At 41.2% G+C, this 20,287-nt stretch overlaps 1 protein-coding gene across 2 annotated transcripts in view; it reads left to right on the top strand.

Moving 5' to 3' along the window:
• Positions 1-248: 248 nt before the first annotated feature.
• UNC5C (unc-5 netrin receptor C) overlaps positions 249-20,287 on the top strand; it is a 526,682-nt gene continuing 506,643 nt past the window's right edge. For both annotated transcript variants that reach the window (XM_061582981.1, XM_061582982.1), the window contains exon 1: positions 249-1,181. In XM_061582981.1, coding sequence (XP_061438965.1) covers positions 1,055-1,181 — 127 coding nt within the window. In that variant the 5' untranslated portion in view covers positions 249-1,054. The remainder of the gene's footprint in view (positions 1,182-20,287) is intronic.

Below are 20,287 nucleotides of genomic sequence, written 5' to 3' on the forward strand. Positions count from 1 at the left end.
CCTACCCTTGCCTACTCAGAAATAAACCCCATTGAGTCAATGGGGCTTTCTCCCAGGGAAATGTGTACAGGATCGCAGGCAGCCCAAGCTGTTATTTGGGTTCAGGACTGCGGCTCCTCAGTCTTACCTATTTCCCTAGAGCGAGAAAGAGAGGCGAAAGCGGCAGCCAGGAGGGGAGGAGCCAGTCCCGTCCGGGAATCCAGCTCCGGTTTTGCAGGTGTTCCTGGGAAAGCAGAGCTCCATTGGCTGGAGAGCAATGTGCCTTAGCCAGGGTTTCACTCCCCAGCTCGTGTTCAACAGTCGAGGGGGGGGGAGAGGCAAAGGGGCTAAGGCTCGCCGCTTCTCCTCTCGCTCTCGCTCGCTTCGCCTCCACGCAGGCAGCGCCGCGCTAAGGGGCGTGTGCCTCTGAGGGGCTGCCTCACCTCCCGTTGAGTCCCTGCGGCCGGAATTAGGAAGGATGCTACTGGAGCCGGCGCCGCTTCCACTCCTCCCTCCCTCCGCTGCCATCTCCAGCTCCCTCTGACTTCTTGGCCAGACTATGAAATGACCATTCCTGTTCACCTCGCAGCAGCTGCAGCACTACCCGCCGCTTGGAACCCTCGCCTGCTCTCGCCGCGCGCAATTTGGGCGAAAGGGCGCCCGTCCTGCCTGAGGAGGAGCCCCAGCCGGGTCTATTGGCCAAGTCAGGGGGGCTGAAGGAGGAGAGTCGGCGGGGGACGAAGCCAGTTTCCCAGCGGCTTCATCCCCCCAACACACACACACTTTGCCCAAGTGTGCCCAAGTGCTGACTGCCTGAGGCCGCCTCCGGCACTCCTGAGGTGAAGCGAGGCACCGCTTCTCTGAAATCTCGGGCCACTTCTCCCAACTGCTCGCTTCCATTCGTCCTCCAGAAAAGTCGCGCGTGACACGAGGGCGACGGGACTTCCAGGTGGGCCCGTTTGGAGAAGGTGCCACCGCGGAGAAAGTAGGGGCGGGAGGAGGAGGAGGAGACGAGCTGGACTTTGCCTTTGGGACGTGTTTGGCTTTGGGTCCCCCCCACCCAAAAAAAGCAGCCATGGGGAAAGGGCTGGAAGCCGCCGCCGCCGCCCGCTACGGACTAGGAATGGGATACTTACTGCAAATGCTCGTGCTGCCTGCCTTGGCCATCCTGAGCGCCAGCAGCCCCGGCTCCGCCGCGCAAGGTAAGGCTGCCCTGATGTTGCAGGCGGCGTCTCCCTTCCTCAGCCCTTAACGCTCTGCCTGTGTCCCCGGACTCGTAAACGCCTCCCCTGGCCGAGGCTGGACTACGTGGCTATCTATCTATCTATCTATCTATCTATCTATCTATCTATCTATCTATCTATCTATCTATCTATCTATCTATCTATCTATCTATCTATCCTCGGCTCCGCTCAAAGGCAGGCGAGCGCGAGCCGTTTCCTTCCTGGCGTCCACAGGTTAATTGAAATCAACAGGGAGAAAGCTCGATGGGGACTAGGGAGGGGTGGGCGCCGAAGGGCCGCGGCGACTTCGACGTTTCTATGCCTAAGCGCCCCCGACGCCTTTGACCCGGGCGTCAGTCCTGACGGGTTCCAAGGGGCTCGTCTCCCAGGTCGTACAGCTGCCGCCTTAAAGGCGCTGCATGTGGCTCGGGGTTGCTGAACAAAAAAGATGTATGGGGGGGGTGTCCTCCGGGCATTTTCCCTCGCACTCCTCCTCCTCCTCCATCCACGCAGCTTCGGCCGCGGAGAAACTTAAGGAAGGCGGCTTTCCCGTTTTCCCATCCTCGCCGGGAGATGGGGAGCGCGAGAGGGGCTCTCCCCTAATCCGCCCTGCTGCTGGGACGGTGGGGGCTGCCTGGGCTTCCCGGGGGGGGGAGTCTGGCGGCTGGGAAGAGTGCGTGGCACGCCCGGTCGCCGAGCCTCCGCTCGAAACGGGCGCGGGGAAGGGAGCGCTGAAGTGTGGCTGCGGACCTCCCGGTTCGGGGGGGAAAGGCTGAAGCGGGGCGAAGGAGAGGAGGAGGTCCGTCGGAGTTGTACTGCGCAGGCCGACGGGCTCGGCAGTTCAGGATGACAGGGTCAAGCTGCGATGCGGGGCACGCCCCCTCCAGCGGATACCTGGGGAAGAAGAAAGGAGGAGAGGACAGTCCCCGGCCTTGTGATCCCCAGCTGGGGATTTCTCCTCATGAGTCTGTGCCTCTGTGTGTGTGTGTTGCTGTGTAGCTATTTGTACCGGGTGTTATGACACCAGCCTTTAAACCCTGCGTTTATTTCTGCAGAGAACCTTTCATTCTCCTTAAATTTAAAATCTGCGTCTTCCCCATTCTCTCCTCCACCCACAGACATTCAACTGGATTGATCACAACCAGGTACTCCTTTCATATAAGGTCTAACTTACTTACTCCTGGCATGTTTGGCTTCAGTAGAACACCTCCCACCCACCCACCCACCCAAATAGTATTGTGCCACCTTAATAACAGACAGGTTTGTTGTGGCAGAAGCATAGAGCCTGCTGCAAGGCTACCCCCCCCTCTTTCTCTCTGTGCTTGATCTGCTGCAACAGACTTAGCAGGGCTACCTCTCTGTAATTTGACTTTCAGCAGGAAGACTTCAGAAAGAGAGCAAACTGTTTGCATGCCAGGGGCAGTTTTAAACAAGAACCAAAGTGAAACAGCCACCTCAGGTGGCATGTTTTGGCAGTCATGAAGGGTGGCAGAGCATGACACACACACATACACACACACACACACAGAGAGAGAGAGAGAGAGAGAGAGAGAGAGAGAGAGAGAGAGAGAGAGAGATCTGCCCCACGGGGTACAATCTAGTAGGGTAGCTTTCCTGTGCAAGCCCTATCAAAATGAAGAGTGGCTGAGCAACAACGCAGTAGTTAGTGTATTTTCACAGTTCCTGTTCATTTCACTGGGACTTGTGAAGAACTTCCCAGTGGATTGTGTACTATATTAAAATAGTGGTACAAAGTGCCATTCAGATTTTCCAGCTCGGGCATCAAAATATCTCAGGGAGGCCCTGGAGCAAGTGACCCTTTGGTACACTCCCTGTTTTCAGGGTATTTTTTGCCCAAACCCCAATGTTCATATGTAGACAGTGGTATCAAAACCAAATACACACACACACACACACACACACACACACACTCTTGAGTCAGAATGTTAAGCATTACTGAAATTCTTGGAGCAAAATGGACTTTATTTATATGGATATCAGGAGGTATATTGGTATCCCTGTGAAAAATGACACTTTTCAAAGTTTGTAATCTCTGGACAGTATCAAAACAGTTGTGTTGTATTGGCTGGTTCTGTTCCTTTTAACCATAGCACTTAAAAAGGCAAGAGGAACAACAGATGTTAAACTTCTGTTGAAGCTTGCAGGGAGAGCCTCTTTCAGTGTGAAGGATTAGTAACATCAGGCACCAGCAAAAGGGTGTCTTTTAAGGTTTAATATTTTATTAAAATGTGGAAGCTAGAAAGATATGTTTTCCCCCTCCTTCTTCTGGATATCTGCTGGATGAATTAATGAAAAAAGTTGATAAGGCTCCAGCTCATGTTAAAAGGCTAGCAATCTGGTGAACTCACTGTCTTTATCTCTCATGACATCAAATAAATAAATAAAGGGGTTAATCAGGGAACAAAAGCAGGCTCTATAAAGACAGTCAAACGGAAGATAATCTGATTAGTACTGGAAAGGGGGAGAGGGGGCAAAGCACTACGAATGGGACAGTTAGTTGGATTGCTAGTGCCTCTTCATGTATTAGTCATTTCTGACAGGCTGAGGTGCCTGAGAGTTGATCTTCCTTTCTCCATTTTGCTTTGCTCAGCAGGAACAGAGCTTTCCTGAAATGTTCGTCCCCTATTTCCCCCCCCCTGTTGCCAGCCACCTCTTTCATTGCATGCCTAAAACATAATCTTCCCCCATATAATTTGTCTGTGTGTATATACACAGAATAATGCCATCCTATATAGATATATATCACTAGCTCATTTATAAAACAGAGAATAAATCTGCAGCCATTTTATTACTATTATTATAGCCTGAAGATGACTGTAAAATATCTTCTCCAGAATTTATCTCTGTGTCTGGGTGAATGTTTTGCCACATTCTGACTAACCTTGCACTAGAGCATGAGGTCTCTATACAGTATTATATTTGCTTTGGCTTCTACTGCCCTGGCCAACCCACTGGGCCCATGACATCTACACTACAAGGCATTTCCTTTGCAAGATTCTTTAAGTGACTGCCTTCTTGAACTTTACTTGCCACACACCACTTGGCAAGTGGAAATAAACGGTGGAAATAAGTTGCATTCATGTGTTGCTATGTATACCATATATACAGTAAAGACAACAGATTCATTAAAACTAGCTGAGAAACCTGTTTCATTGTTACCATGGAAAAAGGGAGAGCAGTGGGTGGGAAAGAGAGACACCAGAAATTCATATTTATTTGAACTGTAGCTGAAGAACATTGTGAGGGGTGGGTGAGTAGGAGGGACCTGTAGAAGACAGTAAAGATAGGTGTTTTCCAGCACACACCCCAAAGGGAATGGTATCCCAATAGGCTCCTAGTCTCAGTTTTCATGGAGCACCCAAGAAAGTCAGAAGCAGCATGAGATCATTTTGGTGCATTCATATTTCCCCTTTCAGGTTCGGGGAGGTTCACAGAGGACCCCTCAAATCTATGTATAAAGCATATCAAGAAACTTACCCTCCCAACTCTTTTATCTTAAACGGAAGATAGTGCCTTCAATTATGCAACATATGTCTTTTTGAACTTTTTTTTTTTAAGTATTTAAAAATTCTGTGGGGTCCAAAGATTTTTTGTGAGTCTTGGTTGATTACCACAGGTCTGAACTGCCACTTTAGGGTTGAATGAAGTTACCACAATTAGATATGTCACCTATGAACATATATTTGATCATTTTCTTTCTTGTAATAAGTTATTTTTTGGTTATGTGGGTGAGGTGAGAAGTCAGTGCTGGTCAGTACATGGGAAGAAAAAAGCTAAAACTACTTCACTGTGCTCTGAATTGGACTTTTTTGAAATGAGAGAGAGAATGAAGGCAGCAAAATAGCACCCTCCCTGGAATCTGCTATCTGGTACAACTGCTTCACATTATTTCAGTGGGATAGATAGAGATAGGGTATACCTGGAGGTGCTCTGAAGCTGTTATTGAGTCACGGGCATTTTCTCCCAAGGCAAAGCTTTAATGTTGTATCCACCAAAGCTGCTATGCTAACCTGGAAACTGCAGAGCTGTGATATAGGTGAATGTTTCTTTATACAGCAGTTTATTCCTGCATCTACTTTCATTGCTGATTAGCTGCTTTTAGGAGGAACCTGAGATGCCCTGTTCTAATTCTCTTCTAATACCAGTGTTGTATTCATACAATAATAATAATATTGATAATAATAATTCCTTACCACACAGCAGCATGTTGTGTACATACAGCTGTGTCGGAAGATTCTGTGCAATTATATTGTGAAGAGATAACTGGCAATCGGTTGTAGGGTTCAGACTCCATGAAGTTTGAGAGGTCTGCATTATTTCATAGTAAGGCTGGTTATTATAGTGCCCTAAAAATAAAGCTGTTTGCCTTTCTTTGCGTTAGCATTTCACATCTGGCTTATGGTGTGAAAATAGCGATGTTGATGCCTTGGATACCTTTTTTATATACTTGGATCACATTTGGTGATCACAGCTACATTTAGGATTGGCACAGAATTACCTGGGGTAGGAGCCGATAAAAAAGGTGGAAAAGTTTCTGCAGCTGTAAGCAGAGGTAAGCATGTGCTGGCTGGGGCTGATAGGAGTTGTAGTTCAAAAAAGTAACTTTTCCAAGCTCTGCCCAAGATACAGTATAATTGGCCATATGAGGCTGGGTTTGTTTGTTTATTTTTGGTTACACATTAGGATCGGTGACAGGCTTCTCTGCCTCTTCAGTTAATATAAAAGCTCTGCTCTATACAGATGTTCAGAGAATGTATGGAGTCACAGTTGCAGAAACCATCCCACTAATGTGTCCAGTGTCCACACTGATTTTAACCTCTACACAGAGACTTGCACACAATTGGACCCTGTGCACATAGGCCTCTGCAAACACTATGGTCAATGCATAGGTCAGCATTTCCCAATCTTGGGCCCTCAGATGTTGTTGGACTACAACACCCACAATCCCCAGTAAGCATGGCCAATGGTCAGGGCAATGAGAGCTGGCGTCCAATGACATCTGGGGACCCAGGGTTGAGAGAGGCTGGGAGGGTGGGTGAAGAGGAAAGGACTGTTTCCATAATCCTCCTTCTGAACTTTCACTGAATTCTGACCAAGCTTCTTTTTTCTGGCTTTAAAAACTCTCTAAAGCTCATGGTTGACATCCTTGACTCCATGATGTATTGTTCTGTTTGTGAAAAAAGGATCAGGCATGTCTATTAGCAAGGATCCTTTTTTGAGAATTAGACAGCCAGTCTCTTCAGAGAATTAAGATTTCAAACCTGGTTTTGCTTTTCTAGAATCCAAACCCAATTAAATAAATGTTCTAGATGAAAACTTCTTCCAGTTTCTCCACTTTTAGTAAGTAAAGTTGGTCTTTCTTTAGTCTCAAAAAACTGTACACCCTGGAATGATTTTCATAATTATCAAGCATTTTGCTTTGTTTCTTCTCTTGATCTTTTGAAGTAGGGCATGGATGCCTTGGGCAATTCTGGAGCCCTCTGTCATTCTCTTTCCACTACATCTTGGAAAATAAATTCACTAATTGAGTAATTGATGGATTTTTTTTAGTCCTCTCTAGAGAGAAGTGCTGGTGAGCATAAGAACAAACCATTGAAGATAAAGCATTATGAAGAACTATGTTTATAATTAACTGGGAAGAAAATTATAATGTTATATTGTGTTACTAATCTTCATTTTAATACCTCAAACTGTGTGCATATTTGATTTCTTCCAGCTGTCAAGATTTCTTGTGACATTTTGTAGAGAGAAGTTGTTAGATATAAGCTACAGCTTGGGGCCCTTAGAGTGTTAGCTTTCACAGGACTTAGCCAAAGAGTCATACAAATGGACAATAAGACAATTTTGTATATTATAATATTAATACTTCATAAAATCAGGATGATTTACAATAATATACATAAAAAGTAAAAGCCACAGAACATAATACAATAAAAACATAATGTCAAATTAAAAAAAAGAAGAGCCAGCTAATATCAAACTCCTCTGGTGAAATTTTCTTAAGGCTTTCCTAAAGAAAAATGGCTTGGGTGCAATCCTGTACACAAATAGGCTGGTAAATCCCATGGATTTCACTAGGAGTTAAGCAGCCTACTTGTAGGCACCATTGCATCTGCAGAACACAGTCCTAATAACATATGGGCATGGGAGAAATGTCTCCTAAGTCAGAGCTATTTTGAAAAAATGTATCGCAACCAATAATGTAGCAGACCAGGAAAGCTGCTTTTCCATTCAGTACTGTCTTCTCTGTTCAGCAAGGTAATCAGCTGCAGTAAACAGATTTACAGCATCTCCAACTATACACATACTTCTTGCTGACCAGCACTATGGTTGTTTAGGATTGTGGCCTCAAACTTGCATCTAAATACAAGCAAGGATGTGCTATGATAATTCTCCCTAGCAAAGTAATTCTGGAAAACTGGAGCAACCACTGTGAAGTCACTACTTCGTACATTTGCTAATGATGCTTTATAAGAAAAAACCTGGAGCAGGCCAGAATATATTTTAATTATTGATAGTTGTATTTTATATTGGCTTTATTCTTGTTATTTTATTGTTGGTTTTAATTTGTTTGTTAACTGCCTTGTTATTTCTTGTTGAAATTAAAGATGTTACATAAATTCTTTTGATGATGATGATGATAACCATAGTGAGTAGGATATAGCTCATAGGTGGAGAAGATCTCCCTAAACAGGAGTGCTTTACATATTATATCAACTATTCTTTAGTGCTACCTCAGACCCACATACCTGTGTGAGTGTTCAAGGTTGCACTACATGAATTTAGATCCTTGTGCTAGAAATGAAAGGAGTGAAGAGAAGCAGAAGAAGATTGTTCTGTATCAGTCCTCAGTCTGTTTTAGAATTAAAAAAACACTGCAAAGAGAGTAGAATGACTTGTTACACCTATGGGCTATAGTAAATATTTAGATTGTTTCTCATCTGTATATGTATTGTGATGCTCCTTTGAAAAGTAAAAATAAAAAGCTGGCATAGCACACTCAAATTTACTGCTATATAGCTGTAGACTGGTGCTAGTTCACATCTATGAACTGTCCACCACTTTCATTAGTGAACCAATAAAATACCAGCCCAGATTTCAGATAACTACCAGAATAAACCTCACAAATCAGGTTGAAATGGCAAAAAACCCATATTGGCTAAGAACTACCCTTACTTTGATATATCACCTGTGTATCTAGCTTGCTAGGTACTGGTTACATTATACTCTTAGGAATGTATTCTGAAACTTTTTACTTGTGTCAGGTACTGAAACCATTATCCTTGTGGCTAAACATTCAGGTGCCCTGGTGACACACACAGTACTGACAGATTTATATGCTGAGGATGATGGTGAAAGAGTTGGGTTTGAAAGTAGAGGCCAAAGGTTATGCATATTACACAGATTTTGTTTCATTTGTTCCGTGTGTGTGCCGGCAGACTACATTGTTAAAGTTAAAAAAAAAAACCTCAAAAGAGCCTATAATTAAATTAAAGTGATAATTCTGAAAGAGGAGAATAAAAGGAGCCATATGTGCAGATATTTACTTGAACTCACTGTATTAGCAACAGCAGCAGTTTGAAAATGCTTAGTGTGGAAAAAGTGAAATATAATATGTGAATACGCTAACCTTCTGGGGATACGCTTTTTAATTAAGCACCTAAATGCATCCTGTTGCCAAAAGAGAGGAAGAGGGAGAGAGGCTGGAGGGAAAAAAAGGTCTTAATTATCTTGATGCATCAGTGAACCAGTTCTATTTGATATGTTGGATGTAACTATTTGTTTGTAAAAGAAGTGCTGAGTAGGATTTGCCGCTAAACCAGTTGGCAACATTTTTCTCTCTGTCTCTCATTCTTAGCTCATGTATTTGATGAATTCACCAGCCTTAATAATTTTGGACCCGTCTGTCACCTTCATTTTCATAATATTGTACTGGTAGCCACACATCATCATCAAAGCTGTCCACTGGGGCTCTTTGCAAAGTAAAATGCAATTGTCAGCAAGACAATGAAAATGTTAGGTAGTGTATAGTGTAAAATGCTTACTGTGTGTGTGTGTGTGTTGTATAGCAGTCCACATAGTTATATAAAACTGTATCCACTAATGCCCGTTCACAACAGTTAAGAAAACAGGAAAGTTGTACAGTCCATTTTTAGTGCTTTTGCACACTGATGGTGCTTATACTCTTATAATCATAACCAAAATGTATATAATCAGTGGTCTAGTTCATCATAATGAGAAGCCATGGGTTCCTGCTATAAGAACACAATTCATTCCTGCTCTTTCACATACCAGAGGAGGAAATAAGAAGCATCTACTTCAAATTTTAAATTACAGTCCCAGCTCAGGAAACTGTGGCTTGTTTTAACTATAAAACATTGCCTTAATTTAATTTTCAGGAAGAAAATCTACTTGAAATCAAAATTAAAAACTGTATGAGCCTATAGGAAGCAAATCAATTCCATGGTCAAGCAAAAACCAGAAATGAGTATTGTAGTAATTAAAATGTCAGAAATTGTCAGCTTGCTGAATTGTGTTTGAAAAACATTAGTCAGACATGACTAATGATCATAACATTACCTAAAGTCCTGTATTTAGATGTTACTTATGTATTGTTTTAAGATATATATCCCATCTTGAGCCTTTGGGGAAGTATGGGACAGGAACCAGGTTGACAGTCCAGTTCTAAAAACATTATTGGAAGAAAGTCTAGTTTATTTCAGTGGTCTTACTTTGAGAGTGCTGAGGACTGTAACTTTACCATGTTTGACCAATCTAGTCAGGAGTAATTCCCATTGGATTTAATGGAATTTTCTTGCTTTGGAAGTATGTTTAGGATGACAGCTGGAAATACATAATGGACCTCTACTCTAATGGAGGGGATGTTTCAATGCCATGGTGATGTCACGGGCACAATAGTGATTGCTAGTTATGGATTCAAGCTGGACGTCAAATAACTCTGAGACACTGCTGAGCATATGAACATATTTAAGCCTTGAAAATGGACAGCCAAACTGGAGGACGAAGAAGGCCTGTCCTGCATAGGCCCACTTCCAATTCTGATGGGACAGCACTAGGCCTTTGCATTCATTGAATGAACAGAGAAGGGCCAGTGGTGGCAAGCTATGCACAGATTGAAGGAAGAAAGACTGTACACCACTTAGACATTTTTGAAATATTAAGCGGTATATAAATGCTTTTAAATAAACACTTGTCTTTTATTTTTATAGTCATATCAATCTGTTAATTCACTGTAAAATCATTCAGTCAATCAAGAATAAATTATGCACCAGCCTCAACTAAGATTACCTTGAGTTGATCAGGGCTGTAGCTGTGTTTTTGCATGTTCCCCTGCCAGCATTACTGTAGTGATGTACACATGGGTTATGCTTTTAGGTATAAGTCCCAAATCAGAAGAAATTGCCTTTATAATTCTGTGCAGTATTTTAACCATTTATGATACATCAAGAAATTGTTGCTGGACATCTAGCCCCGAGTTCTATTATTTTTGAAAATGCCAGAATAGTGAGTAAACTTTAGTTTTTTTCATACAAACATTATCATGGCGAGAGAGAAAGCAAAGTTTCACTTTGTCTATGCAGTTCTTAGCCACCCAGTGGAGATGTTAAAGTTTAGCAGGAAGTCTTGACATCAGAGCTGATAAAAAAGTAGTTGCATTGCCTGTCATTTTTATTAGGTGTTTCTTTTCTTTTAACATATATATATATATATACGCTGCTTTTTCAGATGAAGCCTGTCTAAACTGCTTACAACACTAAAAAATACATGTGTAAAAAATCCTAAAACGAAAGATAAAATAGATTCACAAGAGTGAAACAGACTCAGAACTCCAACAATATAACCATCTGCCAGCCTCCATTTGGCAAGCAGGTTGAAAAAAATTACCTAGGGAAGGCCAATAGAAACAAATTAGCTTTTCAGGCCTTCTGAAATGCCTGAAGTGTAGGTGCCCACCACAGCGCTACTGGGAAAGAATTCCAAAGATGTGGAACCACCATAGAAAAGACCCCCTAAGAGTGGACACACAGGAGGGCCTCTGATTGAGCCTCTCAGTGTGCAGGTAGGATGGCACAGGTGTAGGCAGTTCATCTGGTACCTTGGCTGAAGCTTTTAAGGGCACTGAAAGTTAAAATCAACATTTTAAATTGAGACTGGAACTGCACTAGAAGCCAGCATAGCAGAAATAATAAAAGTGTCACTGAAGCTGACCACCATACAATCATCAGGACTCTAGCAGCCACTTTTTGAACCAGCAGCCACTTTTGAACCAGCTGAAGTTTATACTGTATTTAAAGGCACCCCCACATAGTCTAGTCTTGATGTGGCCAGAACATGAAGCACTGTGGCTAGTCTGCTCTTTCCAGAAAGGGCTGAAGTTGGCTGCAATTGATAGAACAAACTGCTGGTGCTGATGCTACCTGGGCTTCCTCAGTCTTGCCTTTAGACTCAACTTTTTTTGATTAAGTAGTTTAAGCATGTAGGCTAGCCTGAAACTCTATACCCACTTATCTTGGAATGTCACAGAACTCAGTGGAGCTTACTTCTGAGTAGACATGCATAGGGTTTTGCTGTAAAAGGCCAAGCAGGGATCAAGTGTGAAGAATAAAAGAGACAGGCACTTCCTTTTCCTGTACTCTTGTACAGAATCATAGTTCAGGACTAACTGCTTTCAAGGTCTCAAAAAGAACACTAATGCGGTGATTTATTGCAAGTACTCCACAGAGCTCCCAGTCTCACGTTTAGACTTCTCTCGAGCTCATTCTATCATAATATTGTTAAACAAGCAATCTTAAGGAAATGACATTAAGCCCCTGCAATGCAAATTTTATCCAAGCAATGACTTAATTTGCAACATTTTGCAATTAAGGTGCTGAAAGTATATGGGGAGGGAAATAAGTCAAAAATAGAATAAAGTGTAAGCAGGGAAATGTCAAACTCATATTAACATAGTTCTTTGACCTCCCAGTTGTGCATATGCTTCATTTCAATGTGACAGTTTTTTATAATGTTTATAAGCAGTGTGCTTGTGTATAAAAATAATATAGCTTAACAATTCTTCTAACATTCATTTTATAACTTTCCTGTATGACATTACACACACACACACACAGGAAATTTAGATAACTGTCACAAACAAGAACAACAACAAGATATTTTCTAAAGTTTGATATGTGCAAGATTAGATAGAAGAAGTATGCATAGAGCTCCAGGGATGTTTTTTTACTAGGTTTACCAAAACATTTATTTACTTCTTGGAAGTTTTGCCCAAGCAATAATCTACAAATCGGCCTCAAATTTCACTTTGGGTGCACTAGCAACTCTTAGTCTAATGGTAAGTCTTTATGGGTGTATATTCAGAGAGCCCACAACTTGTTCCTCTCTAGAGTAGAACTTTTGAGTTTTTCTCACCCAGTCACTTCTGAAATTCAGGATGGCTTTTCTGAAGCAGTCTTTGGCATGGGATAGGAAGAGTAGCTGTTTGAAGCAAAAATGATTAAAAGTTGTACTGACTGCACACAAGCCCTTGTGTGAACTTGAAAGGGTTCTTTTGATCCTAACCTAGAATTTAGATGCAAATATGTGAAGCACATCTATGCCATCCATGCCACCATTGCAACTACTGTGTCAACATTTACTAAAAGTCAACAGCATGGTTATTAAGTTTTGTCCATCTAGCCCATAGCAGATAGAGTGGTGTCCTCCACATGTTGCTGGATTCCAAGGGCAGTGTTCAACTAACCCATCCCATCAGCCCAAGGATTACTGCTAATGCAACAGAAATTCTCTCCTTCTCCTCCCCTTCATGTGTGCCCTGCGTCCCCCACAAATCTGCTGTGGCGGGTTGGGGAAACATCTAGAACAGATTTAGGGGGCATACAAGGGGGGCATACAAGGGGAAGAGAGGGCAGAAGCTTCTGTTGCACAAGCAGAAATCCTTGCGCTGACAGAACTACATAGAACTATGTTGAATACAACCCCAACCCCCAGTAATCCCAGCCAGCATAGGCAAAGTTCAAAAGGGCACCACACTAACTATCTCTGTTCCAGGTCTTACCTATAATGGGTATGGGAAATGTGTGGCCTTCTGGATGTTGCTGGGCTACAACTGCAATCATTCTTCACCACTGGTCATGAGGCTGATGGGAGTTAGAGTCCAACAAGATCTGGAGGGCGAAATGTTCCAAACCCCTGATCTGTACTGATTTGCAGCAGCTTTCCCAAAGTTTTATACAGGAATCATTTCCAACCATGGAGATTATAGGAATTGAATTTGGAACTTCTTACATGTGAAGTATGTACTCTGGGTTTGCCAGGTCAGAAGCATACCAAATCCTGAGATTTCAGGGGCGGGCCCTAATGATATCAGGGGGCAGGTTGTAGTGATGTCATGGGGATGGGCTGTAGTGATGTCACAGGGGCGGGCCCTAATGATGTCATTAAGCATGATACATTAAGCATCAACCACAGTTGCTTGGAGCATACAATTCAAACAAAAACATTTCTCTCATTGGATTAAGATAGAAATCGTAGCTAAAAGATAGAGCCTGGATAGGGAACATATAATATTTATTATTTATTATTTCAATTTATATACCGCCCTTAGCAAAATAGCTCTCAGGGCGGTGAACAAACAATCTAGCCTACTTGCTTCTGGCAAGAAGGGTTTAAGTGCCCTCAGGTCAGCCCAGTCACCAGAAGGCCATTGTAGGAAAAAAGGAGCCTAGTGTTGTGGAGATATTAGATAGTAGCTCTTAAGAGTAAAGATGGATACCCTTGAAGGCTGCAATTCTAAACACACTTACTAAGCCCCATGGAACTCACTGGGATGTATATACCTCTGAGTAGATATGGTTTGGTTTGTGCTGTTGGTAAAGCATGACTAGGGATCCTCTGCAAAGATAACCATATCCAAGCAGGGTTGGCAACCCCCTGCCTGGAATGCCCTGCCTGTACCTTTTAACATGGCTGCTCCAAACTTCTTTACAGATTTGACCCTTCACTTCAGAAAGAAGTTTGAGAAATGAGTAAGAGTAAGAAGATTCCCTACCCTTTTCTGTCTACCTTGTGGGTGGCTATAAACTCACTTTGACAGACAACTGAGTTTCAGTGAATAATAATTGACAGAAACACACACGGTTTGATCTATACCTTCACAGACAGCAGCTTCAGAACAACAACAACTGTAGCCACACTTCCCAGTATGTGAATTCTCTTTTACCACTATTGGGCAAGAAACAAACCATCATGCAGCCAACAAGGTGCATCATCAGTGGGTTTAAGGGGGTTGAGGTAATCGCATGGAACCACTGTTGTTGCTTCTATGGATGTAAGGTAGTGAGATTAAAGGTAAATGAAATGCAAACAGAAAAAGAAAAACAAAAGACTGTGATGATTTCCTAAATGCAATACCATACCAACCACAACAAAATTCCTGTGAGTAAGACAGACAACTCAGCATTCCACAACCAGTCAGGATTCCTAACCAAAAACCAAAACTAAAAAAATTCTGGCAGCCAGTCAGCCAAAGTCACAGAAATCCCTATGCAGCACCTCCTGACTTAGGGGCTGCAGTTAGTACAGAATGCTGTGGCACGATTGCTGACATGAGTGAGACCCTACCAGCACATACTATCTCTGCTCTGAAATCTGTACTGGTTGCTGATTTGCTACCAGGCCAACTTCAAGGTGTGCTTTCCATGTTATGGTGCCACACATTACTTGTTCTGCTCTTGTAAGAAATCAGTCCTTTGGTGTGGCAGCACCTATGCTTTGGAACTCCTTGCCTATCGACATTTGGCAGACACCTTCATTGTACTCTTTTAGCACCAGCTAAAAACATTTTTGTTTAGGCAAGCCTACCCAGGCATGTAGAAGCTATTGTGTTTTTGTCTGTTTTAACTCATTGTTGGATTTATTATTTTGAATGTTTTTAAATACCTGTCTTCAACTGTTTTTGCCAATAATTTTATTATTTTAATTCCTTCTGTACACTGCTTTGAGATTTTTTTTTTACAATAAAGCGGTATATAAATGATGTAAATACATAAATACATTTTGGAGTCACTGTGGCCCTTGGGTCTCTTTCCACTTGTAGGAACAAAGGAATCTACCTTATACCAACTCGAGCCATTTGATACCATCTGGCTCAGTATTGATGACATGGACTAGCATTGGTTCTCCAGGATTCCAGGCAATAATCTCTCCCAGAAATTGAATTTTGGACCTTTGCATGCAAAACATATGCCCTACCACTGAGCTACAGCACTTTACTTGATTTAAAAAGTATCTTGTAATATTGTTCTTTTCAATTCATTAATGAATGCACAGCACACCTAGGGCAGATACACACAATTCATTTAAAACACATTAAACACACATTTGAAGGACATGAATCCCACCAAAGAATCATGGGAACTGTAGATTGTTAAGAGTTGTGGGAACAATAACTGTGAGTGGGAAACTACACTTCCCAGGATTGTTTAAGGGAAGTCACACGCTTTAAATGCGAGTTGGATGTGCTTTAAATGTATTGTGTGGATCTACTTTATAAACTTTGCCTGCATGTAAACTGTATTAATTGTTTGAATGGAAATGAGCAATACATTTTACTGTGTGACCATGGACTACTCACCATCTCTCAGCCTAATCTGCTCCTCAGGATGAAAACAACAGAGGGGAACCATGACCACCCAAAGGAAGAAAAGAGCACAAAATGTAGAGAAAATAATAATATACAACCATAATGTGAAATTAGATCCTTATAGGGACATAGTATGAAGAAATATTTATATAAGCATGAATATCAAAGATGTTTATCATTTACACAACCTATAAAGATATTAGTAGTGCAATCCAATGGTTGTTTACTCAGAAGCAAGTCCCAATGTATTCGATGGGGCTTATTAAACAGGCAAGCGTGCACAGAACTGCAGCCTCAAGTGATAAGGAACATTCACTCAACCCAAAATTCAGAATCATGCCACTTTAAGCTGTTTTGCAACTGTTTATACTTTTTATGGCTATTGAAAGGGATTTATTTCTTGTGAGCTGCCTTGGTTTCCAATTGGCAATCCTACCTCACAGGTTTGTTGGGAAGACACTCACACACACACACACACACACAAGCTGTAAAAATACATAGACCTCATATAATAGTTTATTGTCAAAACCAGGTAGTCGTTGCAGAACATTTTTAAAAAATCAGTATTAGTTTCCTACAGAATAAAAGCAGTGATACTTATGTAAACCCTGCCTAATTGCTTTAAAAATAGGATTGGAGGGGAAGAGAAAGATTTACAACACAAGCACAATCTTAAAGTCCCATTAATTTACAGTACAATCTTAATTATGTCTACTTAAGTAAGTCCTGTTGAATTCAATGGGGTTTACTCCGCATATGTGGGATTAGCATTGCAGCTTTACTCCCAGAAAAGCAAGTACTGGATTAAAACTTCATATTGGGAAGGTTTTCAAAACATTGCCCTCTTCAACAGCCCAGGAAAATGTAAACGTGGTTGACTCTTGCACACAAGAGAAAAAAAGACTTTTGGTACTACTGAAAGCTAGATACTTACTCAATTTATGAGATTTTCAGATAAACAGGAAAAAACATTTTTCTACTTTTGCAATGGGGTCTAAGTACTGCCTGGAGGCCTAGAAATTCCTTGGCAATCACAACCCCGACTTCGCTTATTGGTTATAAACCTGAAAGGGTGGAGCTAACGCAGCCAGCTAAGATCATTTCACAGAGGTTCCGGGTGTGTGTGTGGCGGCTGCCATTTTGGTGCATATCTCATGAATTTAGAAGCTTAATTTTTTTAAAAAATGAAAGCTGAGTCTGCAGATTAAGCTGGCTCACCCGGAGAGGACCCCAAAAGCCTGGAGTCTCCGGGCCGGACACCTGGCAACCCTAATTACTACTGAGATATGACCTTCCTCAAGAAATGGCTATGTAATTCCTTATTCCATGTACATAACTTGTTTACATTCTGTGTGGTTTGGGTATTTGACTGCATCCCTGTAACATATAGATCCAGATCTTATATCTCAGTGGGATACATTTTCCTTCCTACTTTTTGCCACTCCCTTATATACCAACAAGCTGTTAGAATCTTGTGAAGGTTCCATTTGAAAAGTTGCATTTCAAGTAACTGATTTTATTGATAGATTAATCTACTAAGGATTTAACTGCAATTTAAATATTTGTACTGTAATTAATGAGTGGTGTGAAGATTTAGAGGCCCAGCACAATGCAAGCTATACAGATGCTCAGACTACCTTCTCACTGTGTTAGATTTGATGAAAATGAAATATAAAGATGGCTATTTCTTCTAGTTGTATAGAAAGCTAGCATTATGTTTTGTGTTTCAAGATGAAGCCACTACCAACAGTCATTGCCAGTAGGCAAAGTTAATAGTGTATCCATCTTTTGGATCCATCTTCACCTTTTGAAGCCATTTTGGCTCTGGTGAGTCAACTGGAGAATTGAATGTTTGGTAAGGCCCTTAAAGAGATTGGAAACACATACTTAAGATAAATAGGTGATTGTAGAAAAGATGTTGACTCCTGGGGGTGTGGCTGTGAGGGGGTGTGGTGTGACTATAATGAAGGAACCCTGCATTTCTGAATTTGCCAGTACACTGCTGATCAGATATTTCAAAATGTGCTGGTACATCTAGATAATATGTCCATACTTCAACACATCCCATTTGCTGGCTCGTTTTTCATATTTTATGGTAACTTTGAGAATACAGGGATTGTAGAATAGTACTTTTCGTACCCAGATTATATAAATCACAATCACTTAAAACAGGCAGATTGCCGCAACACTTGAGCAGCACATGATAGCACTGCTGATATGTCTGTTAGTGCTGTATAAGGGCCAAACTGTATGTGGCATTAATGGTGTATTTGCACTTAATATGCATGTCTTTTAAATAAATATAAGAGCCACTGGGAGGGACTAATAATTATCAGGATTGTAGCAGGTAGGCAGGGAAAGCTTAACCCTTTCTACCCCTGCTGCAGTCTTGAGGATAATCACTCTTCTGAAATTACTATTTGCATTGGAAGGAATCATTAGCATATTTAACATTATTTTAATTTGGCCCTAAGTGGCTGATTCTTGAAGTAAAGCCATAAGCATCTTTACTCAGAAGTTAATCCCAACTGTGTCTAATAGGTCTTATTCTCTAGTCAGTGTGCCTGGGACTGTACGTATAAAGTATTTTTATAGCGAGAAAGAGGTTCAGAGATTGTTGTATATTTTGTATATTAGACTCCATGCAACAGAAATGTGAGCCTTACCAGCACACCATTATGAAATTTGTGATGGCATTGATATTTGCATGGATAGGTTTAGAATGCAGAATGAACTATTTTTATCTTTAAAGCTGTAGAGTTAGCCATTTTAAGTTGTTGTTTGATATTCAGAGTAGACCCATTGAAATTATTCACTTGAGTCTATTGATTTGAATGGGTCGACTCTTGAGTATGACTTTGTTGGACGCAACCCTCTATCTGTAGTTTATATTGTAAGTTAGATCTACCTATTTCAAACACAACCAATATGAAAACATGATATGTCTGGTTATTGAGAAGCTTTTCTTTTTTCACTTTGATAGATTTGCTGCACAGATTGGTACAAAATGAAGCTGGCTTTTAAAAATGTACCAATATGCTTTATGAAGGTCAACTTTTTCAGTACTTATTCATGCCATATATGTCACCACAGATGTCTGGGGTAACAAGGTAATTAAAGCCTAAGGACAAAGCCATATCTCATTATTCAGAAAGAAGGGCCTATCTAAAGAATCCAATTTGCTTAAAATTGTGTCAGGAACATAAACCCAGATTCTAATCTCACTAGATAACTTATCTTTCTGTTGAATCATTTATTCAGTCCTCATTTTGGCACCCCCTACATTATTCTTCTAACATGTTTTTATCAGCACAGTTCCTATAAATTGCTTCCTTGCATCTTTTTAGCTTTAAGTCTGTGAAAACACTGGTCTTATTCCCCTGCCACCTCTGTTGTTTTGGTAGAAGAAATGCTTTTCTTGCATTCTTTATTATTCATTAATTAATATACTGCTTGCTTGCCAAAATGGCTTATAAGCAGTTTACAAATGTAAAAATCAATTATAAAAATATGTCCACACATAATTAAAATACACAATAAAACAATTTCATCAAAACATTATAATTTGCATAATTAAATGTACAATAAAACAAGCCTATTAAACAGTGTAAAAATTAAAAAGCAATTAACGTGATTAGATCAGGCAGTTCAAGTCAAGAGATAAGGGGAATGCTTGTCTAAACATGTGCGTCTCTAACAGCTGGCAGAATGCCAATACTGATGGGGCCTCTTGATTTCAGCAGGGAGAGCATTCCACAACACTGGTGAAAAGGCTCACCTCCATGTTACCACAAGGAAATAATCGCCAGACCATGGCAAAATGTAGAACGTTTTATCCCAGAATGATAAAGTTGGAAGGGACCTTGGAGATCAACTAGTCCAGAGGTGGGCAGACTTCAGGTCTGAGAGATTTACTTTATTTATCTACACACTTTACATTTAGAAATGGTATATAGAGAGAAAAAAAGCAAGAGACAAATGTATGGGAGAGAGATATTCTGTAAATGTGCCATTTATTCAGATTTGACACTGATTATTCTGGGCTGTTTATTCCATTATGCAAATCAGAAAAATTAAAACACAGCAGAATCAATATTTTTATGCTCTAATTCGCTTAAAATTCCTGTGTTAATGTAGTGTTACTCTTCTTACGTGCTTACATGTAACTCCTGATTCATTCTACATGCAGCCATTCACATGTATTGCTAGTTACATGCAACTATGTAGGGGATGCTCCCCTTGATTAAGCTGCTCTTTATGTAGATTTTTCTCTTTCTTTTCTTTTTTAACCATTTTTATAATGCCCATGTAATTCCCCCTGTAGAAGACTTGCACATGCTCTGAATGATGTGGAGAGTTATGCATACAGTTTCCACATGAAGTTTTGCCTGTATGCCTGAGC

This window comes from Rhineura floridana, chromosome 9 (assembly GCF_030035675.1).
Source record: "Rhineura floridana isolate rRhiFlo1 chromosome 9, rRhiFlo1.hap2, whole genome shotgun sequence".
In the NCBI taxonomy this organism is placed as follows: domain Eukaryota; kingdom Metazoa; phylum Chordata; class Lepidosauria; order Squamata; family Rhineuridae; genus Rhineura; species Rhineura floridana.